The sequence below is a fragment of the Panthera leo genome, chromosome B1, assembly GCF_018350215.1.
Source record: "Panthera leo isolate Ple1 chromosome B1, P.leo_Ple1_pat1.1, whole genome shotgun sequence".
Lineage (NCBI taxonomy): Eukaryota > Metazoa > Chordata > Mammalia > Carnivora > Felidae > Panthera > Panthera leo.
In genome coordinates, this window is record NC_056682.1 from 34210420 (window position 1) to 34237145 (window position 26726).

Consider the following 26726-nt stretch of genomic DNA (forward strand, 5'->3'; position numbering starts at 1 on the left):
GTAAAACATTGGCAGCAGGTACTTTTAATTTGCTGGAAAATATTTCTAAGAAGTCAAACAGCTCCAGCCCAATGAGAGTGCCCTCCGATTGGCTAGCCAGACCAGTTGAAGGACCTGATTGGTCCCTGATCCTAAGGACCGATAAGAACGGCTATAAAATCCCTGGGTGCAGCTCTTGGGCCCCCAGTTTGCAAAAGCCAGAGGTGCAAGAAGCAGCCACTGCAGCAGCAGCAGCAGCAGCAGTAGCAGCAGCAGCAGCAGCCAACAACAGCAACAACAGCAGCAGCAGCAGCAGCCACAGCAGCAGCAAAAGCGTCAGCAGGAACAGCATCAGCAGCAACAAAAAATCCTCATCAAATCCTCACCTAGGCTTTCAGTGTATCCAGATCCACATCTTCACGCAAGCCGGGAGAGGGAAAGAGGAAAGGGGGGGAGGAAAAAAAAAACCCAACAACTTAGCGGAAACTTCTCAGAGAATGCTCCAAAACTCAGCAGTGCTTCTGGTGCTGGTGATCAGTGCTTCTGCAACCCATGAGGCGGAGCAGAATGATTCTGTGAGCCCCAGGAAATCCCGGGTGGCAGCTCAGAACTCAGGTAAGCGGCAAACCCAGGACCGGTTTCTCCCCCAAAGAGCTGTCCTCATTTGCCTCTCGCTTTTGCAACTGTGTCTGTGACGGCTGATCTTGATAATAAATGTGCTTCATGCCTGATGGCAATAAACTGCCAGTGTAATCCAATAGCCTTAGGAAGTGGAGCTCCTTTGTTTAATAAATTGCATGCAACTAACGAAGAAGCCGGGCGCTCTGCTGAGGGTATTTCATTGCATAAGCCTACTAGCCTGATTGCCTGAAATCTGGCACGTACCCTCTTGGGGGAGGGGGGGAGGGGGCGGGGGAAAGGCCTGAATGTTGGCATGCTTCAAAGCGCTCTCTATACTTTCCAGAAGCTGAAGCCGATCTTAAGGTGAGACACGGTTTGTCTGATGCTGTCCCCCTTTCTTCACCCTTAAGTCCCCATAACTGGACTTCCCTGCCCCTTCAGAGAACACACAGAAAGCTCCCTCTGCAGACAGATTTACCGAACCATAGCCCTCAAGGCTGACAAATCCCGGGCAGATGCAGAGAAAACCCTACACATCCCACCCCTGACACTGCTCCTTCTCTTCCTCCCGGCTTTCTCGCGCTTCATTCAGCTGCCCGTGCAGTGCAGCCCGTGGCCAGAGGGCCCCCTTGAAAAAGAGTATTTGTGAAATGTAGCAGCTGTTTCTTCAAGGGGAAGGTCTCGCTCTCTGCTGACTCCCAGAGCAGTTAATTGTGTATTATCTTGGTCTCTGAAGGAAAAGAGTCCTTAGGAAGCCGGTATTAACACCTCTGCCTTTTGACTTCACTTGTCCAGCTTGCCCCTCTGACATTACTGGCCCCACTCCCCTGACTGTCAGCAAAGATGGGATCGCAGGTGTCCAAATGCTGCAGACAACGCTCCTCTCCGAAGAGCACAGGTCCCTGCCCAGAGGAGGGCTTTGCTTCACTTCCTTTTGTACTTAGTTGCTATAGAAATGCAGTGATTCACAATTCGAGCTTGCCTAAAACAATAGCAACCCTAATGCATATTAAAACTGCTTAAAGCAAAGTTATAATTTGAACCCGTGGAAATATATAATTAGGGAAATGACTTGTAACATCCCAGAGGCTGCGGGTGGTGGGAGGGGGAGGGGAAGCCTAACCGAACCAGGCTTTTGATCTCAGAGGAGAATCCTATGGTATGAAGGCTGCAGATCATTTCTTGCCGAGCTGCTTGCCAGAACACCCCCCCCCCCTTTCTGTAGGAGAGAAATTACTTTTATGGGAGATCTTATCCAGAATGTAGAAAGCCTCATGCAAGTTCTTTGCGGTTTTCTTCCAGTCTTGCACAAGGGGTGCCTTGGCCTTGTTATTCCACACCTGTGTTTCTTTTAAAAAAAAAAAAAAAAGAAGGAGAAATGGCTTTTAATATGAGAGAGATTATGCATACCTCTAAGCACTGTCCTATGGTGGGGGCTGGGGTGAAACATGAACGGACCAGATTCCTTTCTGCCAATATGAAGGTAAGTTAGCAGCCCTAAATTGGAAGGGTCTCCAAGTGCACTCCCTGGCAAATGGTCCTCTGCCATTTAGACTAAAATTCCATTCTTATTACTCCGGAGTGCGTTTTTCAGAAGCCAGATGGACTCCCTGGCCCTTCTACTTCCTAAACCTGACCACCAGCCATTGTCTCCTGCCTTCCCGGGCTTTCGGGCTCTAAGTGATACCCTCTGATGCTGGAGAGCTGTTTCAAGCACTGTGCATTCCACAGACTCTCACCTTACTCCTCCGGCCACCCAAATTGTATGTGATGGTGAGACCAACAGGGAAAGCTCCTGCCCTCTCCTTCCACGCGCAGGAGGGATCTGCCTGGCCTGCCCCCGACCCCATCCCCTCTGAACGGGTCTAGCTACTGCCCCCTCACAGACGTCCGAAGAGAAGTTCTTCTGACCCCTTGTCCTTGAATGGCGCCCCCTCGACCCTTCCGAATCACCCTCACTGTTTGACCCAAATTGGATGGATTTGTCTCTTTCAGCTGAAGTGGTTCGCTGCCTCAACAGTGCTCTGCAGGTTGGCTGCGGGGCTTTTGCCTGCCTGGAGAACTCCACCTGTGATACAGATGGGATGTACGACATCTGTAAATCCTTCTTGTACAGCGCTGCTAAATTTGACACTCAGGTAAGCAGACCTTGACCCCTGCCTTCCACTGGCTGCTTGTCGTTAACAGTGTGCTAGACTATTGTTCTTAGGAGCTAGTCTTGTAGGGAAGCAGCTGTGCTTCTCAGCCTCCTCAACCGAAATCCCCAGCTCCAGCGTGTGCATGCACACTCCCGCGTGTGCGTGTGCACGTGTGCACACACATGCACACACACACACACACACACACACACACACACACTTTCGGCCAGGAAGCCGGTTCTGTACGAGACGCTCCCCACCCTCTAATGCACGATTGTCACACGCTGACACAGGTTATCTTATAAGGGAGGGGTGATGAGCAGAAAATCCTCGCCTCTTCAAGAGGAAATAAAAATGTTCTTCCAACAAAGAAGTTCTCACTGTAGGACCCAGCATACTGGCTTGTGAGTTGAGTTATCAAAGTCTCGATCCCAAGACAAAACCGCATCATGGCTACGTTCAAGCTGCAGGGTGGCTGATTGTGGGTCTGTCTCTTTCTTTCTCCTGTCTCATTATTTCTACGGAGCTCAATTCTGAAGGTAGTCTATGAGAGTAGGGACATTTTTTTTTTTTAATCCTGGTCGCAGCATGCGAAGACATACAGACGGCCAGGGGACCACGCCAAGGCAAGCCCCCTTAAGTTCCACATATTGTATGCCCCATCCTCTCTGGGCAGCTCGAGCTAAAGCTTCTCCTCCTACCCCTTGCCTGGCAGGGAAAAGCATTTGTCAAAGAGAGCTTAAAGTGCATCGCCAATGGGGTCACCTCCAAGGTCTTCCTCGCCATTCGGAGATGCTCCACTTTCCAGAGGATGATTGCTGAGGTGCAAGAGGAGTGCTACAGCAAGCTGAATGTGTGCAGCGTCGCCAAGCGGAACCCCGAAGCCATCACCGAGGTGGTCCAGCTCCCCAATCACTTCTCCAACAGGTACAGAATGAGTCCGCTTTTTTGCACTGGGGAGGGAGGGGGGGCAGGGCGGTGGCAGAGCCAGACACAGAAGGGGGTTAATTGCCACAGTCATGATCTTATTTTAGCTTGCAGCCTTCCCAGCTTTTGCAGGGAAAATATGTTTGTGATTGGTTGTGACAGCTTAAGCAGCCTGGATTTTTTTTTTCCTCACTGTTATAGGAAAAGTCTTTCCATGCAGCTAATAGAAAGCTCCATCTGTGGCATCCCTGAGTGCATTTTCATTGTCAGTTTCTCACAATAAGCCTGAAGGGCATTGTGAAGTTTATGGACACAAGCTTTTGAGATATCACATTTGGCTGAAATTATGACTATGCACGGTATAGTTGGCCATTATAAAAACCCCGGTCAAATGTCATAATGCAGACTTTTAAAAAAAAATTTTAATGTTTATTTATTTTTGAGAGACAGAGAGAGACAGAGCACGAGCAGGGCAGGGGCAGAGAGAGGGAGGCACAGAATCCGAAGCCAGCTCCGGGCTCTGAGCTGTCAGCACAGAGCCTGATGTGGGGTTCGAACTCACAAACCACGAGATCATGACCTGAGCTGAAGTCAGACGCTTCACTGACTGAGCCACCCAGGCGCCCTTTTTTCAAAAAAATTTTTTAATGTTTATTTGTTTTTGAGAGACAGAGAGCATAATGCAGACTTTTAAATCCGCATGTGTTCTGAGCAGTCCCAAGCCCAAGCACATATTCCAGTAGGTAGCCCAGAATAAGCCAGGTCACTTCGTTGGGGACTCAGATTTCCTTTGTGAAAAGTGAGATGGCTGGACTAGATGATTCCCCCTCCCAGACCCATGTTAGTTCTTTCTCTAGTCCAGAATTTCCTGGAACGATGTTTCTGGCGAGTGCTCATATTCTCATCTGAGTATTCTAACGTGACCCAAAACCCCGGAAGTAATCATATCTGAGCACCGGCCTTTCGGTGTTGCCGACTCACTGTCTTTACCAGCCGGGAGTGGACACCCAAGACACAAGAGGGCTGACATCCTCATTCCACGACCTACAAAGTTGCCCAGCAAGACCTGGGCTTCCCCATCTGCGATCAAGTTAGGAGAGGTGCCGGTGGGGCTGGCATGGAGGTATGGCAGGGACAGTGAGGCTGGGACACGTTGAGCCCTACTGTGATGCCACACAGCCTGAAACTTGCCGCCTAGTCCTGAAGCACTATGATCCTTTGACTCCCCAGCCAAATCTGCACACACTGACAAAGATCAGTCCTATTACCTATTGCCCAGACCACCGGAGAGCTAACACCAGCCTCCCTGCTTAATCTCCTAGCCAGGTTCTGTCCCTTCTTCAGATAGCACCAACAGCCTGCTCCTCGAGGGGCTTACCAGTGATTTAGTCACACACATGTATGCAAGTAGAAGACGGGAAAGGTAGGTCTTCCTTAGGGAACCGCTAAAGGCCCCTGACATTAAAACTCTGTAAAATTTCTGATTCACACCGAAGCACACGGTAAAGGCTCTCCAGAACCTCATGTCAACTTATAAAATCATTCGTTCGGTACTGAGAAGCGACCGTGTCCTTGGGTCCTAGCTGATTTCCTCAGAACAAGAAAATCAAATCCCACATTTATCTCAGATGGCCTATCTCTTTATATTGATCTTGGTCTTAAAATTCTCCCAAAAAGATTCTTGTGACATCTGAAGAGAAGAAGGAAAAAATAAAATAAAATCGCTGGCTAATTGTTGGAGTCTCCCTTCACCACAAAAGAAAAAAAAAAAAAAAAAAGAAAAGAAAAGAATTTTTAGTAGACAGGGGCTAAGGACAAAGTATGTGTTTGTGGGGCAGCTGGCGGGGGCAGGGGTATGTTGGCAAAGCCATCATTGTAAGTCTAGATCGTCAAGGATCCTGTGACAATTTGTGACTTACAATATGGCATGCGACCAACTTTGAGGCAATGCGAACCTCTCAATTTCAACTGAGGTCATATCTTCCATTTATAAAGGGAGAGGTCGTATAGAAAGGATGATATAGACTCTGGACTGGTGATCTTAAATATCTAAGAAGCGACTCGGAATAGGAGTTTTTAATCAGGCCACTATTGCTTTCAATGGGCTTTCTTTTACACCACTTTATCAGATGGCCACAGGAGCCTGGTCATGTCCCTTTTTCATCTCGGGAAATCACGCTTATTCGGACAGTGGGGGAAAGTGGCCATCTCTTGAAGACCAGAATCTTCATGCAGCCCTTTCTCCCATTATTTCACTTCAACTGGTTAATATTATTCCTGCTCCGAACTGTAGAGATTTCCGGTTCCATGCTGGGCTTGGTTTGCTCTATTTAAGCTCCTCACTCTCCTGAAACATCCTGCTTTCCCAGCCTCTGTCCCACCACAGAGACACATTAAGTTGTGCCAGTTGGCACCGAATTGCAAAGGGAAGTAGTTACAGGTTCATTCCACCTTCCTGTGACTTATCTAGCATGAGATTTGGGCCTGGGAGAATCCAAAAGCCTGTAACTGGACCAGGAGCCAGAACAGGGACGTTTTCCACGGGAGAAATGCGCTCGGAAGACAAAGGAGAGTTGGCTGTCCCCCTGGCTGAATTCGCAAACTGCTCTCTTAGCCATGAGGGACGCAGGCAAAACTGATCAGGCAAGCTGGGAGGCGTGAGGCTTGGGAAGAAATCAGACCAATCCAGATCCAGGGTGGGAAAACTGACAAAGCTTCCAGCTCTCTAGGGCATGGATAGGGAACAGGAAACAGAAGAATAATATTGATCAAGGGAAACAAAGGACTATTTATAAACCCTCACACAGAACGTTCCTAGGCAGTATGTGTGTATTTGGGTAAAGCATGGCTGAAACAGTAGCTATGGAGAATATCTGATGTTATTCTTTACGAAGAAAAAAAAAAAAAGGTCAGGGATGGAATTTTCAAAGTGGGAGGAAAGAAACATGCTTTAGAAGGTCCTTCCAGGCTGGGTGATCAGAACACTTAGCCCATCAAGTCCCTGCGGCACATCCTGCCAACCCCTATAAAGGTGAAGAAAGGACCCTTCTGAAATAGTTCTAACCCTCCTGCAGAGGATGAACCTAAAGCAGACCTGCACCATCCTTGTTCAATTAAGAAGGAAATTATGTATCAAATCCCTAGAAACATAGAATGTCATAGCTGGAGATGGGCATAGACTATAAACACCTCATTTTACTGATTGAAAACACAGAGGCCCAGAGAGGGAAGTGACCGGCTGAAAGTCACACAGCTAGTGAATTGACCGAGTAGGGCCTAGAATGCATGTGGCCTTGAGCCAAGCTATTTGATTTCTGCTTCAAAAATGGCAACCAGTAAAACTTGTAGGAAATCTCCACAATCCAAGTAGAATAAAAAGAGGAAAAAAATAGACTACCAAGGAGAAATGAATGAATGTGCCCCATGGTGATCAACAATTAAATTTGGTAAGTTATCTCCTCAAAGAGAAGGCACATCTTACCAACAGCTATAGTAACATAAACCGTGGGTACACGATGGTGCGCGACAAATACGTGGCAATCGCTAATTCAACTTGTGCTGGAGACACGATCTTTTAAATAATCTCACTTAGTGACTTCTAGATGGGAAGGGTCTGTCTCATTCATCCACACAATCCCAGAGGTCAGTGCCATTCCTGTGTATTCTAGCCCTTAATGGAGAGCCACGGGCCTAAACTGTGGCTCACTCTGGCAAATGATGTTGGCCTCAAGGCAGCCTGACAGGTTGACACGTTTTCCAGACTTGGAGGAGCGGTAATGGAGCCATGGACATTTTACAGGGAGCCCTCTTAGCCTGCCCTTGTTGCGTTAACAAAGCTCCACAAGAGAAGCTAAGGGTAGATTTGGAGGGTGTCACTAGGGTGGTCAGGCTGGTGAGGTCCTCATCCAGAAACACCAAAAACAGGTGTCTTATCTTGGTGAGCAGTGAAAGTAGCGAAAGCTAGGCACCCTCAAAGAGGGAGAGTAAGTGCTTTAACGAAGTGGAACGCAAGAGGCACATCTGGCCTTAAAGAGGCGAGGCTAATGACAGAAGCTTGGTTTCCTTACTGGGGTGAGACTTCGTCATCCAGGCAAGAGCCTTCAATGTCAGTCTAAGGAAAGGCCTTCTTCTGTAGCTCATTTGGCAGGGGCAGTGAGGGCGGGTGGGGGGGGGGGGTCATCTGTTGTGAACAGTTCTTTCTAGAAGTGAAAGGGTTTGCTTTAAGTTACAAAGTCCTGATTGGGGGCCAGGAGGGTGAGAGGTCAGAAACCTTATTCTCTAAGATCTAATCGCCCTGTGAAATGGACCCAGAGATCACGGGGACCCATGTCCTTGCAGAGCCCAAGAGTAAAGGGGTGCCTGGGGATCTATGTGGGTGCGTAGGTATCTGAAGCTGTTGGTGCAAAGTAGTTTATTCTCAGTTTTTCCAAAACCATCTTTCTCCCCATCCAAGTGAGATCTGCTTTGACTCATGTGCTTTATAATTCCGAAGGGCTGGAAAATGTGTTTCTGTGCCAGAGAATCCCAATTTTAACAACAGCTGGATATAATCCTCCCTCGTGGGAGGGGTAGAGCCAGGACTGTGTCTGAGACCCAGGCAGCAGGATTTCTCTTTCGTTCGGCCCCCAGCTTCATCTGCTCGCCCACGGAAGGGTGACCGCTCTGCTTCATTACCCGTGTTCCACTCTGTTTACCGTACATCCTTGAAAGGACCTCTCTGGGGGGTTAAGTTATTCTGGAAGGATGTTTGATCCTGTGCTCTGCGAGGTGAGTTAAAAATAAACAGGTTTCTTTTCATGGAAGATCTTGTGGCCCCAGTGACCCGCAGGCTCCTCTGAGGAAAGAGTCTCCCCACATAAATACTGGAGGTCACTGTCATCGGGACAGTCTCTTGTTAGTGCACAGAGAGCTAATGGGTTTTGACAAGTGCCACCTCCAAGTGGAGCAAACACGTCCCACCTCGCATTGGAAAATTACCTGAACTGTCTTCCCAATGAACAGGACAAGTAATTCATACGCTGTAAATATTAGACAGCTTGTTTCTGAGCCATAACACTTAGCTTCAGGGTTTGGTATACCTAAACAACTTGCATCTAAAATGAAGGTGATTTATACCAAACCCAAAGGATTTTTTTTTGTTTGTTTGAACTTAACCACACCTACCTCTAATTTTTCTTCCTGGAACCATGACTTATTGGAAAGAACTATTATGTCTAAAACTCCCCTTTTCCTCAGTGACCACGAAATAAATTAACAAATTGACAGGAAGCAGGCAGTGTGGCCCCGGGACCCCGGCACATGAGGGTTACCAAAAATAAAGCCACGAATCCTGCCTTCAATAAGTTCACTGCCTAGTAGGGGAAACAGAACCATCCCTAGACCATGCACTGCTGCCCCGTGGGATGCTAAGCAGGGATCTGTAAAATGTCCAAAAAAAGGAAGAGGCCCGCAAAAGCTAGAGCAGTAGGAGAAGACTCGGGGGGAGTTATTGCAGCGGAAAACGTCAAGGACCACCAATGTTTCCATGTAAGTGTCCTCATTGCCTGGCATTCGGCCTTCTGACCGCAATGCGCCTCTGAAGGAAGACTGAGAATGAGAGCAGCCGATGGCCTCTAGCAAGGCGAGCTGAGCGTGTGATGGGGAAATTAGGTTGGGGAGTAAAACGCGTGAGACACTCCAAGGCAGGGGCCTCCTTTGAAAATAGAAGCGAAGTCTGAGTATGCGCTCAGGTGCACGTGCACCTGCACACACACCACGAAACAAAAGGAAAATTGCAAAGAGGCATCAAAATACCTGCCCGTTCCTGTGCCAGTGACTCTTCATGTAAGTGGCCGGGGCTGGGCGCACCTCCTTACGTTGGACTAAGTCTTGTTACTACCACTAACCCATTGTACGACCTCAGACGAGTCGCTTTAGCTCCTCCCACGTTTGTTCCTTCTCTGTGAGATGATGACGTAGCCACTGAACGGTCTTTGTGAGCCCATCTAGCTATGCGTGTCTACGTTGTTAAGATTTGCAGACATGGCCGCCAGCTGTCAACCATTTGTGTTCGCACGCACGGTCTGGCCACGGCGGATGGCGTTGGCTGCAGCCCGGATGAAAGACCGTGTCTTGCCTGGCTCTCGCTGACTGACTGTTGCCTCTATATCTGCCTTGCAGATACTATAACAGACTTGTCCGAAGCCTCCTGGAATGTGATGAAGACACAGTCAGCACCATCAGAGACAGCCTGATGGAGAAAATTGGGCCCAACATGGCCAGCCTCTTTCACATCCTGCAGACAGATCACTGTGCCCAAACATACCCGCGAGCTGACTTCAACAGGAGGCGCACGAGCGAGCCACAGAAGCTGAAAGTCCTCCTCAGGAACCTCCGAGGTGAGGTGGCCTCTCCCTCCCACATCAAACGCACCTCACAAGAGAGTGCATAAGCCGGGAGAGGTGTTCCCAACCTCGCCCAACTAGTATCATTTTAAAGGTGTTCGCGCACCAACTTTGAGTGTACTGTGCCTGGTTTGATTTTTTTTTTTTTAAGTAGTTCCTATTTTCTATTCCCCTGACAGAAAACTGCATGAAACTAGGCTTCTGTAATCAATATCCCAACATTCTGCGATGGCAGCGTTCCCACAGACAGAATACGTGTGATCTTTCTGCCTCTCGGCAGGAGAGAGTACCCTTTTGATCACTTCCCTCTACCATGTCTTCTCCCGGGTCCCCTCAAACTACTCTCAAACACAGAGCATTCGCGTAAGGCCCAGTCCTTGTAATTGGAAGATGTGGAGGCCTTTTAGGATGGTTACCCCAGTAGAGTTAGCTGATGAGAAGCAACTTAACTTAAATGCATGTCTTAAACGCTCATAAAGATGTTAAATGGAATTCGTGTGATGAATCTGTGCTGGCCATGGACGAATATGAATGTCGTGTTTGAATTCTTGATCTCTCATGAGCTAGTATCTTATGGTCTTGATCCTCTAGTGTGTAATTTCCTTTCCAACACATTTACCAAATTGCTCAAGCCTGGCTCTTCAACCAGAGTTTGAGCCCGCATCTTCTTGCATCTAATGAAAAACAAAAAGCTAACATCTTTATGTACTGTAACTGCTCAGAGCTTTAAAAGTACCTTTAACAATTGTCTTAAAACCAGAGAATCTTAAGGTCGAACTGTGGAATATAAATAGCTGAAAACTAATGTACTGTACATAAATTCCAGAGGACTCTGCTTAAACAAAGCAGTATATAATAACTTTATTGCATATAGATTTAGTTTTGTAACTTAGCTTTATTTTTCTTTTCCTGGGAATGGAATAACTATCTCACTTCCAGATATCCACATAAATGCTCCTTGTGGCCTTTTTTATAACTTAAGGGGGTAGAAGTAGTTTTACTCAACATCGAAACTTAAGATGGGCCTGTACGAGATAGGAAAAACCAACAGGTTTATCTGAAGGACCCCAGGTAAAATGTTAATCTCCCAGCCCACCTCAACCCAGAGGCTACTCTTGACTTAGATCTATCCTGAAACGGCTCTGTCACATCCAACTGGGAATTACGGGAACCGAAAAGAGCATCCCTTTGGGCTTGGACCACTTACGGCGTCATAAGGCCTACTCTATCTTGGGAAGTGGCAATTCTTGTCTCACCGCCTCTCATCCGTGCCTGATAGCTCTGGCAAACTGATGATGGCATGGGAGACTCTCCATTAAATCGATCAGGAACGAGTCAATCAGCCTTTGGGTCTTCAGTTCCGGGGACTTGGGGCTGAGGGGGTATAAATAACCCTGGGCTGTCCAGCCTTAATAGACTCCTCTTACATTTTTGTCCTGTAGCACGCTGCCTGCCAAAGTAGTCCTGGCAGCTGGGCCATCTCTGTAGGATCGCAAAAAAAAATAAAAATAAAAAAATAAAAAATTAAAAAAAAAAACAAAAAAACAAAAAAAAAACCAAAAAAAAAAAAGAAAAAAGAAAAAAAAGAAAAAAAAAGAGAGGGAAAAAAGAGCTGGTGGTTTGATTATTTCTGCCGTGATGTTTACAAGATGGCAACCACCAAAGCCAAATGACTAACCTATCTATGAACAACAGTAGTTTCTCAGGGTCACTGTCCTTGAACCCAACAGTCCCTTAAGAGCGTCACTGCCCACCAAAGGTCAATGTTGAGGGAGAAAGAGGGAGGAGGGGTAGGACTGCAGGGGCCACTCCAAACTCGCTTAGGTAGAAACTATTGGTGCTTGACTCTCACTAGGTTGAACTCAAGATTTGACCAAATCGAGTGATAGGGTTCCTGGTGGGAGGAGGGAGGGCACATCTCCAGAAAAATGAAAAGCAATACAACTTTACCATAAAGCCTTTAAAAGCAGTAACGCGCTGCTCAAGGACCAAGGGCAATCGCAGCAGACCCAGCAGCAAGAGCAGCACGGCGTTGCTGCCTTTGTCCCCACACAGCCTCTAAGCGTGCTGACATCAGATTGTTAAGAGCATTTTTATACTCAGAACTGTCCCATCCCCAGGTCCCCAAACATATGGACACTGCCTTAGCCTCTTGGAAATCAGGTAGACCACACGCTAAGTTGACTCTCCCCCTCCCGCCCTCCCCAGCCCCTACCCCCAGGCAAGGCTGACTTCTCTGAACCAGAAAAGCTACCCAAGTATGTGTGTTGTGTCCATTTCGCAAACCCACTAAGCCAGGACCCCAATGCGACAAGTAGTTCACGAGGATTCCTAGCCAAATTCTCTCTTACTTCAGTCCAGTAGGTTCTCTTTGTTTGCTGTGACCTCTTCAAACCGTGGTACCCCCCTTTTCTCCCCACAGCGATACTTCTATATGTATCTATAATACATATATCCACACGTATGGAAAGAAGCAGTTCTCACGATGTTGCTAGTTTTTTGCTTCTCTTGTCCCCATCCGACCCCACTCCTTCCGACTCCCCTTTAAACTTCCAAAGCTTCGTCTTGTGTTTGCTGCACAGAGTGATTCGGGGGCTGACCTAGACCAGCTTGCATGATTCTTCTATCGTGATTTGGTTGCACTTTAGACATTTTTGTGCCATTATATTTGCATTATGTATTTATAATTTAAATGATATTTAGGTTTTTGGCTGAGTACTGGAATAAACAGTGAGCATATCTGGTATATGTCATTATTTATTGTTAAATTACATTTTTAAGCTCCATGTGCATATAAAGGTTATGAAACATATCATGGTAATGACAGATGCAAGTTATTTTATTTGCTTATTTTTATAATTAAAGATGCCATAGCATAATATGAAGCCTTTGGTGAATTCCTTCTAAGATAAAAAATAATAATAATAAAAATAAAGTGTTACATTTTATTGTTTTTTTCCCCAATGTCTTTCATTGTTATTCTTTAAAAACTTCTTGAATGAGACTTTCTGAACGTGAAGTTAACGGCCGATTGATTTCTTTAAAGTCACGAATTAAGTGCCGATATGTAAACGAATGTAGTTTAAATCGACATTTGCCAAATTTCCTTAAGACCATTTGGTGGCTCCCATTCCCCTCAGAATAAAATTGCACCCCAGAGTCCTTCCAGACGTCAGAGAAGCTGGATGGTCTGGACACCACTCAGCTCTCCAGCCTCAAGACTCCCCCTTCCTTCACAGCAATGAACCCTATGCTCCCGCAGTGCGGGAGTTCTGCTAAGGCTGTGCTCGGTCTCCCTTCCGGACCTTTATTTGTGCCGTCCTCACTTTCTAGAAGACCTTGCCCTCCACCTTGTGCTCAGACTGGAAGCCCCTTTGTGTAGCCACTGATGTGGTCCCAGCACCAGAAAAAGCACCCAGGTGCAGGATACCCCCAATGCTTTAAATGAATGGCTTAGAAGGACTTCAGGAGAGAGGGAAAAAAAAGACAAATCAAGGTGACGAGAGGCAGATGGCTCTGTGGTGAGGAGGGATCCAGCTCCGGGGTCAGACTTCTGGGGTTTCAGTTCTGGCTCTGCCACTCGTTAACTGCATGATGTCAGATGACTTAATCCCGAAAGACATCGGTTTCCTCCTCTATAAAATGAGGAGAGTGGTAACTATCCATAGCACTATTAAAAGAACATAAAATAAGTGAAGTGCTTACATGGCCAGTACACGGTATTGCTCACTAAATCGCAGCGATTAGCATCCGAGGAGAGGGGATGGGGATAAAAGGAGGGAACTTCCCATGTCAAAAAACGGGGACAGGATTCACAGCAGGATGACATTTACCTGAGTCTTGAAGGATGGTTACGAATTCAGTCACAAAAAAGTGGGGGAGGGCTACTGTAGTGTAGTGTTTCCAAGGAAAGTTCTCCTATCGTTCGTTCGTTTGTTTCAATTCGTGGATTTTCTCTACATTTGAAATTCAAACACAGACTTTTTTCTCACTGTCATTCATTTCTGCCTCCAGACTGCATTTTTCCAAGTTCAGATGCACACAGGACAGATAACAAATACTGCAGGAGTTGCCACTCTAAGGCCACAAACGTATGGCACTTGCTGTTCTCTGACCGGGCACAGGACAAAGAATACATTGATTTCATTATGATCCTGCCTCCTCTGTCTTCTTCTGTCACACCTGTCCAGGCAGAGAGGCTGTCCACGCTACACTTTAGTGTGCTATTTAAGAGCTGAGACCTGGGGCGCCTCAGTGGCTCAGTCGGTTAAGCATCCGGTTTCGGCTCAGGTCGTGATCTCGCGGTTCGGGGGTCGAGCCCCAGGTCGGGCTCTGTGCTGACGGCTCGGAGCCTGGAGCCTGCTTTGGATTCTGTGTCTCCTCCTCCCCTGCTCATGCTCTGTCTCTCTCTATCTCTCAAGGATAATAAACTTAAAAAAAAAATTTTTTAAATAAAAAAGACCTGAGATCTCCCCAAACTGAGTTCAAATCCTAGTTCCTCTGTGGCTTTGCACCGAGTAGCTGACACCTTCATATCTGAGTTTTTTCAGCTGTTAAAATATCCCTATGAAATAGAGATAAGAAATCAGTCCTACCTCCTGGAGTCATTGACATTAAATGAGTTGCATATAAAATACTGAAAGTGTCCAGCACATAGCAAGTTTCCCCACAAATAGTATTTATTGTGCCCTCAACTAATGTAAGTATCGCTATGTATGTGAATGCTATCACCATCATTTCGATTCCACTCCCACTCCTGACATGAGTCTTGAGGTACCACCTTGGTTCTTGTTCTGTTTCTTTTGTAGATCACTAAACATGACTGTTTAATCAAGACTTTATGAATTTGAATATAAAATATTACAACTAACCAAAAAATGGCAGATTATAATACATGAACATCCATATACCATCACCAAGCTTGAGAAATAAAATAGCCTTAGGGTGCCTCGGTGGCTCAGTCGGTTAAGCATCTGGCTCCTGATCTCAGCTCAGGTCTTGATCTCAGGGTCATGAGTTCAAGCCCCATGTTGGGCTCTGCACTGGGCATGAAGCCTACTTTTAAAGGAGAAGGAGAAAAAGAAAGAGAAAGAAAGAAAGGAAAAGAAAAGAAAGAAAGAAAGAAAGAAAGAAAAGAAAAGAAAAGAAAAGAAAGAAAAAAGAAAGGAAGGAAGGAAGGAAAGGGGAGGGGAGGGAGGAAGGGAGGAAAGAAAAGAATAAAGAAAGAAAAAGAAAGAAAGAAAGAAAGAAAGACAAAGAAAGAAAAGAAAAGAGAAAAAAGAAAAGAAAAGAAAATAGCATAGATAAGATATTCTCTTATGTTTGCCCTCCGGAACCCATTCACACAGTTATAAGAGTCCTTGGAGCATTTGGCTGGCTCAGTCAGAAGAGCATGAGACTCTAGATCTTGGGGTTGTAAGTTCGAGGCCCACATTGGGTGCAGAGATTACTTAAAAAAATAAAATCTTAGGGGCGCCTGGGTGGCGCAGTCAGTTAAGCGACTTCAGCCAGGTCACGATCTCGCGGTCCGTGAGTTCGAGCCCCACGTCAGGCTCTGGGCTGATGGCTCGGAGCCTGGAGCCTGTTTCCGATTCTGTGTCTCCCTCTCTCTCTGCCCCTCCCCCGTTCATGCTCTGTCTCTCTCTGTCCCAAAAATAAATAAAAATAAATAAATAAAAATAAATAAATAAAAAATAATAAAATAAAATCTTAAAAAAAAAAAAAGAAAAGAGAGTCCATGACTAAATTGTCTTGAAAAGCCATGGCTTAAAAGAATTTTTCCAATTATTGAAATACACATAAAAATTTCTTAAATTTCTATCAGCCTTTCAAAAATGGAGTTTTTGGAACTGTCTGTGAATCTGTAGAATAAGAGAAAGAACAGGTCAGGTTGCCCCTCCCATGGGACCTACATGAATGCCATTAGAGCTACCAGCATTGCTTCTGAATCAGTGTTTCTAGATTTACTGTATATACACGTCACCTGGGAATCTCATTAAAGTGATTCAGTATTTCTGGGTGATGCCCAAGAGGCTGCATTTCTAACATGCTCCCAGGTGATGCAGATGCTCCATGAAGGATGCTTGGAGTAGCAAGGTCCCGACTGTTTCCATATAACTGTGTCCATTCCTCCATTCTAGAACCCTCCACACAGCCACTGCAAGGATGTTGCTGAAGCGCAAGCATGATCATTTCACTCCCTTGCTTTAGTAGCTTTCCCTTGCCTACACGACAAAAATCAAGCATCTTGACTTCAAATTGAAACCCCTCAAAATCTGGGCCCTTCTTTTCAACACACACCCTAGGCTCTCCTAATGCTAACTTCTCAGTCTTCCCCCAAAGACACCATTAACTTTTCTGCCTTATTACCTTCACTCATATCATTCCTTCTCATGAATATTCTTCTCCCCAAACTCCTTTTCATTGGCCAAAGTTCATGTCACCTGGGAAGCCTTCCCCAGCAGAGCCAAGCTTATAGCCAAGTGCACTGGAGAGGGCTTGCAAAGAGAGAGAACTTAGTCATCCTTGTATTCTGGTGCTTAACATAAAGCTGGCATGCACTAAGCATTTGTGAGCAGAAGAAGGAAGGAAGGAAGGAAGGAAGGAAGGAAGGAAGGAAGGAAGGAAGGAAGGAAGGAAATCTTTCTATTACCCACCAACTAATCCAGGGCTTTTCCTCCAGTAGAATGCTGGGCCTTAGCAGCCATAACAGCGTATGGATAACAGGGCATGGAGTGCATATCGCCATGGTGAGTAGAGACATTAATTCCAGGTGCCATTTGGGGATCTTTAGGTCAGCCAGCTTATCACAACACCACATGACTATATTTCTTTCCAGCACTAGCCCTGATAAAAGTTTACACTTGCTGTTTCTTTCTCCTGGTAACCTGAGCAACAAAAGACTCATCCACAAACCTGTTTAGAGATTTGCTAAGTTTGTGCAAGACATCATACTAAAGAGCCAGAAGGAATATGGCCGTCTGCAAGTCAAATCACATCAAGATTTCATATATCTTTGGTTCTTTTGTCACGTAGTTATTTTCATAATACCCCTCAGGTCACTAATTTTTCTTCCTTACACTCAAGCTCTGCCATGAACCAAATTTCCCACAGTCCTTTGATATCTTACCCCAAGGAAGAACTTGAGTGCCAGAGTGAGACATTGGCTAAGCCCACCCCACCTCTCTACCATGAAGTCTGAAGAGTAATGCATATCACCCCATTTTGCAAATAACTAATTGAAGCCTGACCACCGAAGTAATCAGCAGAGTACCTATGTGCTACTTGACATTGTACCTGGAAGCTGCATGCAGCAGGCTGAGCTAAAAATGAGAATGCACTAATTCAGACCCTTTCTTGCCAGTGAAATGCATCTCTGCTCCCCACTCTGTAATAAGGGATTTGTGGCTTCCAGTTGACAGAATGCTATTCTCAACTCTAGCACAATTAAGTCACACTGCAAATGTACTGTGCTTCAGGAAAAAACAGATATAGTCTATGTCCCACAGAGACTGTCAGTGTTTCCAACATTTGGCCAAAATCTTGGCACCCATTCCAACGACAGCCTCCTCATCTATCTTGGGATTTCTTGGAAATACAATCACTCCAGGCCATGCCTCACTCCCTCCACACTGGCCTGAGCTCCTCTCCTCCCCATCCCCTATCCATCAGGAGACTTCTAGGGCTATCTGGAAAGGCTGCAGTTTGCTAACCCCTTCACGCCTTACACCTGGTCATCCGAAGTCACCACTCACAGTCTAAGCACCCCAACATCTAGCCCCTCTGTCTGCATGTTCTGTTTTGTTTTTCTTTGGTTGTCAGACTGTTTAATAGTGTAGAATACAGATTAATTTCAGGTTGAAAAAATAAATCAACTTTTAAGAATACGTGTGACTTTTTCCTTGAATGTCTGCACATTTTCTTATTGTGTCATGTCTGTCCTCCCTGAATGAACCTCCTATTATTATCCTCCTTCCAAACTCTGCCCATTCCAAGGTAAATATCTTCACCTCCTCTTTTAGTATCACCTCTAGCTTCTCATCTAAAACCTGATTCCTCAAAAAACACTGTCCCCTGCCATCTTCCCAAATCCTTACTTATTGCTCCAAATCTCAAGACTGATGAGTGGGGCCCAAAGGCCACTTACTCCCAACACTGTTCCAGACTGATTCTGCCACTGTTCCACAAAACTTCTGACCCACTGAGGCTCAGGCTGTTGTGTTCTGAATGTTTGTTTCTCCCCCGGAATTCATATGCTGAAATCCTAACCCCTAGGGTGATGGAATTAGGAGGTGGTGCCTTTGAGAGATGACCAGGATAGGAGGGTAGAGGCCTCATGAATGGGATTAGTGTCCTTATAAAAGTGAGAAGACAGTCATCCATGCACAGGAAGCGTCTCCTCACCAGACATCGAATCCGCCATCACTTTGATCTTGGACTTCCAGCCTCCGAAACTAGGAGAAATAAATTCCTGATATCTATGAGCCACCCAGTCTGTGGTATTCTGTTACAGCAGGCCCAAAGAACAAAGATAGGCCATCTGGCTATACCACTCTCCTCCTCTCTTTGTCACTGTTCTCCAGCCTAAGGGTACTTTGGATGATATTAAGAGGAATTGCCTCTCATTTACTGATGACATGGGTACCAGGTTCACGATTGTCCTTTTCATTCTCAAGTCACATCAGCAGTCTGGACAAGTTCAACTTCGTGAGAACGCTTCATCCCGTGCTCAAACCGTTAGTCCTTCCTCAGCTCCACACCCTGGATCCAGGAGGTACACACCAGTATGGCAGTGTTTTACTCTGATTGGTCATTATCAGACCGGTTAAATATATTGACTGTCACCCTTCTGTGATACTGGTATAATTCAGAAATCTTAAATCCGGAAACTCCCTTTCTGATGGCAACATCTTTCCCTTATGACTCTCCTATTCATTTATTTGCACTACATCAGTTCTTTAACCTCACCCTGACTCCCAGGCCCTTGACCTTTCTACATTCTCCTGATCTTTCAGCCCCTATCCTATCATCATCCTCTCCCTGCTCTGCCTTCTACGCGTGGTTAATCACTTCAGCCATGCAATTGCATTGCCCATCAACTAGCTTGCCCCATCCAATCTCTGTCACGCTCAACTGGAAAAACCCCAACCCTCAGCCAGAGAAGAAAATCATAAAGCATGCACAGATTTGGTGTCACTTAAAACTGATCAGCTTCCAGCTTAACTGGACCCTCGGCACTGCCTGGGAATCTTCTCACCCATCCCTGTTCAGCTCTGTCTTCCACTCTCCACAGCAATGATTAAAACCTTCTCTACTCCCACCCAACCACCTTTCTACTAAGGCTTAGCAGAAAATCTTGCCTCTCACCGCACAGGCAAAATGGAAATCCCTCAATCCCCTGCCACCATAGCCATCCACACCTATTCTTTAACGCTTCCTGCCACAAAAAGTACGGCATCTCTCTTCCTGGCTCAGAATTATGAATCCACCTCAGGTCTAGATCCCAACCGTGTCCCCCTCATGCAAGATCCCTGGCCTTCAGGTGCCTCCTTCTCTCATCCCTTGGCAGCCCCTCCCTTCTCCCTCCTCCCAGAGCTCTCTTTCAGCTGCCACCACCTCTCTCACAATTGCACCATCTTCTTTACAGAGACGTCTGCACTCCTTTTCATTTCCTCACCTCCCATTCACTCTTTAGTTCTTTAGAATCTGGCATCCACCTCCACTGAAATGACTCTAAACTAGGTCAAAACATCTCTTGTTGCTAAATCCAAAATCCTTATCTTATGGGATTAATCTGCCCCATTTGGCACTGATAAACATTCTGTCCTCTGTAAAAGGCCACCGTGACAACACTCCTCAGCCTCTTCCTCTTCCCGTCCCTGAAAGGACGGAGCTGTTCAGCCTTGTGTTCTGGTCCTTCTTTTCATTCTGCGTCCTCTCTTTCAGTACTGTATCTACTGACATGTTTCAATTCCTGTTTATATATGAAGAACTCCAAAACGATATTTCCCTTGAAAATGACCCACATATCCAACACTTGGCCAACTGGATACTTCCTCTCCGATGTACAACAGCCACCGAAAACATAACATACCCAAAACTGAATTCTCCAAACATCCTTCGTTGTCAGAGACTCGTTCCTTACCTGCCTTCCCAAACTCACCAAACAGCATCTCCATCCGCCTGAATATCATCTTTGACACTTGTCTCCTGACCGCTCTTAGCAAATAGGAACCACGGATTTCTCCTTCTAATTGTCTCCCTACTCTGTCCATTTATCCACATTCACATGGCTACTACCTTGACTTAGGCCTCATTCTCAAAAGTCTCCTAAATTCTCTCTCAGATTTCAGGAATGCCCTGTCTTTGTCCCCAAACACGTTCCCTACTTTAGGGACAAGAGACTCTTCCCAGAGAGTAAATCTGATTGTCACCCCACTGCTTAGAAACCATCAACGGCAACGGTAAAATATCAGAAAAAAGATGAACACCACACACTGAATATCATATAAAATGCTGCATGATCCGGCCCCTTCTTACTTTTCAATCTCCTGCCAACCTATTCGAATCCATCCTACTTCTCTTGCTGGGAGCTCCAGCCAAGTACTTAGTATGTGCAATTTCACGCATTTACCTTGCTTTACTTGACCTTTGTTAATACTTTATATTAGCAATACAATTACACTTTGTTCCATCTATACACACACACACACACGCACACACACACACACACACACACTCTCTCACATCTGGCTAACTACTATTCACCCTCTGGAACTCAGTGAAATCATCCTTTACTCCAAGAAGCCTTATATAACTACCTAAGACCGAGTTAGGTACTCTTTCCGTTGCTTCCAAAGCTTCTCATGCTTACTTCCTTAATGGAGAATTTGAATTTTTTTTTCGTGTTTATGTATTTTGAGAGAGGGAGAGACAGAACACAGGCAGGGGAGGGGCAGAGAGAGAAGGAGAGAGAGACTGAAGCAGGCTCTGCACTGTCAGCACAGAGTCCAATGTAGGGGTCAATCTCGCAAACCACGAGATCATGACCTGAGCTGAAATCAAGAGCCAGATGCTTAACTGACTGAGCCAGCCAGGCACACCCCGCCCCCCTTACTGGATCTGAATTGCCTATGGACTTGTTTTTCTTCCCTCGTGAGCTGTATGTTATTTGAGAGCCAGGTCAGTATCTTTTTTCAAAATTGTATGCCTAGTGTCTGGCATATAATAGGTACTCTGGCTGAATTTAATTAAATGAGAATGTGGCATAGCTACATTAATTAAAAAGTGATCATTCTCTTTCCAGAAGATTCTGTTTTTATTTATTTATTTTTAAACATTTAACGTTTATTTATTTTTGAGACAGAGAGAGACAGCATGAACAGGGGAGGGGCAGAGAGAGAGGGAGACACAGAATCGGAAGCAGGCTCCAGGCTCTGAGCCATCAGCCCAGAGCCCAACACGGGGCTCGAACTCACGGACCGCGAGATCGTGACCTGAGCCAAAGTCAGACGCTTAACCGACCGAGCCACCCAAGCGCCCCAGATTTTGTTTTTAGACAATAGCAAGACACATGTGAGACACACATACTGCTCTTAGCATCTATAATCATAAACACTCAGGTGGGAAAAGTGGCGAAGGAAATGAAAGAAAATTCCAAAAGAACAAATACAACTGGCCTTTGAAAATGAAAAAAATTCAAGATCTGTACCTTTTCACCTATATAACTGGAAAAGATTTTGTTAATAATAATTTCCAATGTCGATTAGTGTTTGGGGAAAAAAACAAAACTTTCAAACACTACTGACAGGAATGCAAAACACAGTACCTTTTTGGGGATATCCTATAAGTACCTGTACAGGGTCTTAAAGTTTATGCCTTTAAACTAGAGATCCCACACATAGAAATGTAGTATAAGGAAATATACCCATGTAACACTTTACTCTGGAAATTTTTAACCCAAAAATTTGTGTTACCCAATAAAAATAATCTCTATATGCAATAAGTGATTAAGGGAATTGTAATGAAATAATATTTAGTCATTAAAAAAGATAAAAAGCATATTTACAGACATAGGAAAAGGTTCAAAATATATAAGTGATAAAACACTTAGCAAAATATATGTACATTATGATCTCCTGTTTGTATGTGTACCCAAACATATATATATGAATATGTATATTGAATTATATGTAATTCATAATTATATGGATACATAAGGCTAGAAGATTACATAATAAAATGTTGATAGTGATTATTTTTGTTTAAAGAGTTACTTGCCATTTTGGCTTTGCTTTTTGCAGTGTTTTCCGGTTTTTGGTTTTTTGGTTTTGGTTTTGGTGGGGGTTTTTTTGTATTTTTTACAATGTGCTATTTTGTTGTTTTATTTTTTTAATGTTTATTTATTTATTTTGAGAAAGAGAGTGTGAGCAGGGGATGGGGCAGGAGACAGGGAGAGAGAGAATCTTCAGCAGGCTCCACACTCAGCATACAGCACAACATGGGGCTCAATCCCACGACTCTGACCTGAACTGAAGTCAAGAGTCAGTTGCTTAACCAACTGAGTCACCCAGGCACCCTACCATATGCTATTCTTATGAAACAAAAATAAAATTTTTTAAAATCAAAATCAAAAAGCAGACCTTAAATCCGTCACTTATTACCGTAAAACGACTCTATTTTGCCCTTAAGAGATCCGAAATATAGATACCATGGTCTCACCATATATATTTATACAAATGGCCTCTTTGAAAGAGCAAACTCCCTCATCATATTTGACTGACAGCTGTTCATATATACCTCCAGTGGTTTTGATATTTAAGAGATATGTGTCTGTTCCAAGAAAACTGCTGAATCCCACAACTCCAGGTCAAGGCAATTCATATATCACAAAACATCATGATCCAGTTCCTACTAAGTTCCAGACTCTGTATTCATCACAGTCTAGGACTAATAGCCCCCTCCACCCCTACAAAATAATAACAGTTCAACATTTTTTTCTTTTTTTTTTTTTTAATGAGTAAAAACCACTCCTTATCGGGTTACAGATTTGTCGTTCCCTCCTATACCATGAGGAAGCCACTGGGATGGCAAATTCTTTGAGCTGTTTTCCCCAGCAAAAAAGTAAATCACACCTGATCTTTGCCCCCTCCTCACCCTCTTGGCTGTATGAACGGAGGTGAGCGTTTGCGAGGTAGCGTGCTGTCCGGGAGAGGTACCACTTGCGCTCAGGAACCAGAGCAAACCCAGCTGTCGCACTTTTGATCAAACCCATTCCTCAGTCCTCCTTATTCCCTTGAATAACAAACTATCTTAACACTTGCATGAACTAAAATCACTTGCCCTGTCAGGCTCCGGAAGGGAAGCAGCAGACCTGGAAGTAAGTGAAGTTCTACAGGATCCAAAGTCAAGTCGGTGCCAAACCGTCAGCGAAACAAAGTATGGAGGTCTTCAACCCGCCAATCAGGACAAATGCTTTGAACAGCGGCTTACCAAGTCAGTGAGGAAGGACATCGGGAGTCAGCCTATCTCGTAAAATCTGGGCTAGAAGGCGGCCGCATCCAACAAAACTACTCCTATGCTGCCCCCACCCCATCCTTCTTTTAGGGACCTTTCATCTCTGACAACAAGAAATAAAATGGGAAGCGGGGGCTGAGCACAAAGAAATGGAATTAGCGACAGTGGCTTGCTCTAAAGCTTGTGCCAGCGGCAGTACAACCCACGTCCCCAGCTCTGCTTCACCTCGCCTCTCCTGCGAGAGCCCAGCATTGCCAGCACATGCCCTTGGCCTCGGGTGCAATGGCTGTGGCGTTAGTGTATAATCTTCAGCCCAATTTCTCTTGAACCCTCTGACCCTTCTCAGCAAGTCCCACTGGGCTCCAAAAAAGGTCAGTCCTCACCATCTCCACTGTCGAGTCCCTTCCGTAACTTTTCTGCCCCCTTCTTTGTTCTCCTACAGATCAACACATTATATAACTTAACTGGGTTCTGAATCTTGTCTGGACAATGGCAGACTCAGCATACTCAGATAGCAGAAATGATCTCCCTGTAAAATAAATTCATGGAGCCATTTAACAGAGTAGCTGTGGGGGCCTGGCCGAGAGCTGGTATCTCCCGTTGCCAAAACCTAGTTTCCCTTTATCTCTCTTTTTGTTCCATTTTCTTTTCATTTAAGGTTAATGTTCCTAGGCCTTTCAAAACAGGTGACTCTGGCTATGTTAAATAAAGCAAGGTGTGATAGCATCTTCCATGACTTCAGATGTCAAACACTGGGGAGAAGAGGGAAAAGTACTTTTAAATGACCACATCCTCTTAATAACATTCCAAGGCAGAGAACTCTTATCTTGATTTTAATTTTTCAGTCTCCTGTCATCTCTTCCTCTAAAAATATGGCTGAAAGAAAGATCGCCCATGAAGCACTTATCAGAAAGCCATTAATTAACGTTTGTGGGAGCCAGCTGGAGTATGGGGCAGATGACTGGTAAGGATTGGAGTGGGGAAAGTGACAATGGCACCTGATGAGAACACACTTTATACTCTGTAAGGTCAGGCATCATTTTAGAAACACAGACTTGAACAAATTCAAATATTAAAGTTATTTGCACAAAGCATGGCCTGAAATTCACCTCTGAGTTTCCTCTGAAGAAAGAGCTAATCAAGAAAATGCTCAAGACTGACAAACTTAGGGAGAGAACATTTAACTTACTTAGAAAATTAAATTGTTTTCAGTCTCCAAAGAAGCTCTGATTTAAAACAAGTCATTCTTCCCTAGTGTTTAAGCTTGTGGCTTCAAGCCTCTCTTAGCCAACATGGCAACATTTCCACGTATGTGAAAGCCAGACTTCCAGAAACTTCAGCATTTGTCAGTGTTGTTCACAGTGAATGATCCATGAACCACCTGGAGTTCTAGGTAGATCTAGGCTCCACTCACCCTTAGCTCTCCATCACCTCAGCCCCTTTCCTGACCTTGTGAATCAGAACCTACTCTAGGATTGAGTTTGGAGTCTAGAAACCCTTTCCTGCAAGGCATTTCTGGCAGCATGGATGGATATGTGTGGTCAGGCAGAATTTGACCTATAGAAGTCTTGTATATAAGAACTCAGCTAGAGACAGAATTGAAGAATCCTGGACGTCTAGTACTAGAGACCCAAGTATTGATGCTTGGACAATGACCAACAGCACCTTCAATTATTAAAGAGAAAATACAGAGCTCAACAAGGTTTCTAGATCAAATGTAAGGGAAGAAATCAGGAATTAAGGACCAGAGACAATGGCTGCATCTTGTTAGCAAGAGGTTCAAGATCCCAAAGACAGAAATCCTAGAACAAAGATCAGAACCCAGTGGCAAAGCAGTCGCTCAATAAATATACAAAGAGCTATAGTTAGCAGCAAAATAGACATGGCGGTGTGCTAAGGTCTTCTGAGGACGGGGCTTGTCCAAGGCATCTTGGTTCTTGAGCTGGGACGAGTCCACATAAGCGCATAAGTACATCTGATTAAGAAGAACAGACACATACTAATTAAGAGCCCAAGCTACTCCCAACACCAAGTCTCCCTGAACTCAGCGAAATACAGGAGTTTCCGTAACAATGCCTCGTGTTAAACGTACAATGCCACCAATGGCTACAGTTCATCATCACAGGGAAAGAGGAGAGGGACACAGGCACTTGGGAGGGGAAGGAGCTGACATCACGTTATATCCCCAGGCTGAGTTTTAACAAGGGCAAGGTAACTCATCATTAGCCCAGTGTGCAAGTTCCAGCAATCAAAACACTCAAGCCCAGGCCCAGGGGAACAGGCGCATCTGTAGAGGAAGTACTCTCATTGTTCAGTGTTGAGCAATCGGCCAGGCAAGGGGTTAGAGCAGAAGCAGTTTTCCCTCTCTCTGGACTTCTCCAGCCTACTAAGTAAACCAGCACTGCCGGTGGCATGAAATAACATAAAATACACATTCTCTGAGAACCTACCGGGGGCACTGTCCTACCTGCTCTCACACGTACCATTTAATAGCCCCAGTAACGCTGAGAAACGATTTGTGTTAGCCCCCTTTTACAGATAAGAAGGCCAAGGTACAGAGAAGCTAAGGGATCTGCCCAACAACCTTTCTGACAATTTTTCATGCTCAGAACACTGGTCAGGCATTTTGCAGAAGCTGCTTCTTTTCCAGTAAAAAACAAATTATACGGCAACTTCACTACTTTTACGATGAAAAAGGCTTTAGAAGTTGGATACGCACATGCATATATAAACATGAACACCACAGTCTCAATCTTGTATTTAGTTTGGGGAAAGAGAAAAGAAGTTCCTGTGGATTCTTTTAAGTGCACCTCTCTTGTTTGGCCCAAGTTCTGCAAGAAAACCACTGTGATTAAAGCCTGCAGAAAGCCTGCAGCAGTGTTCATCCACTCACACTCTGAACCCACTTCTGTCCAATGCCAAACTCTGCTTTTGTTTTTTTTTTGTTTTTTTTTTTTTTATTTAAATACAAGTTATTAACATAGAGTGTAGTCTTGGCTTCAGGAGTAGAACCCAGTGACTCCTCTCTTACACAGGACACCCAGTGCTCATCCCAAAAAGTGCCCTCCTTCATGCCCGTTACACATTTAACCCATATCCCACTCCACCCTCAGCAACCCTCAGTTTAGTCTCTCTAGTTAAGAGTCTCTTATGCTTTGCCTCC

The 26726-nt window shown here is 45.1% G+C and overlaps 1 protein-coding gene across 1 annotated transcript; it reads left to right on the top strand.

Moving 5' to 3' along the window:
* Positions 1–286: 286 nt before the first annotated feature.
* Positions 287–11569, top strand: STC1 (stanniocalcin 1). Its single transcript, XM_042934542.1, has 4 exons — positions 287–594; positions 2596–2738; positions 3454–3665; positions 9825–11569. Exons 1-4 carry the CDS (start codon positions 477–479, stop codon positions 10093–10095), a joined length of 744 nt encoding a protein of 247 aa, XP_042790476.1. The 5' UTR covers positions 287–476; the 3' UTR covers positions 10096–11569.
* Positions 11570–26726: the final 15157 nt, after the last annotated feature.

Bases quoted from the DNA above. Each gene is read 5' to 3' on its own strand.
- STC1 (XM_042934542.1), top strand. From the start codon at position 477: ATGCTCCAAAACTCAGCAGTGCTTCTGGTGCTGGTGATCAGTGCTTCT. The intron at 595-2,595 runs GTAAGCGGCAAA...TGTCTCTTTCAG, and splicing joins GGTGGCAGCTCAGAACTCAG to CTGAAGTGGTTCGCTGCCTC. The intron at 3,666-9,824 runs GTACAGAATGAG...TCTGCCTTGCAG, and splicing joins CCCAATCACTTCTCCAACAG to ATACTATAACAGACTTGTCC.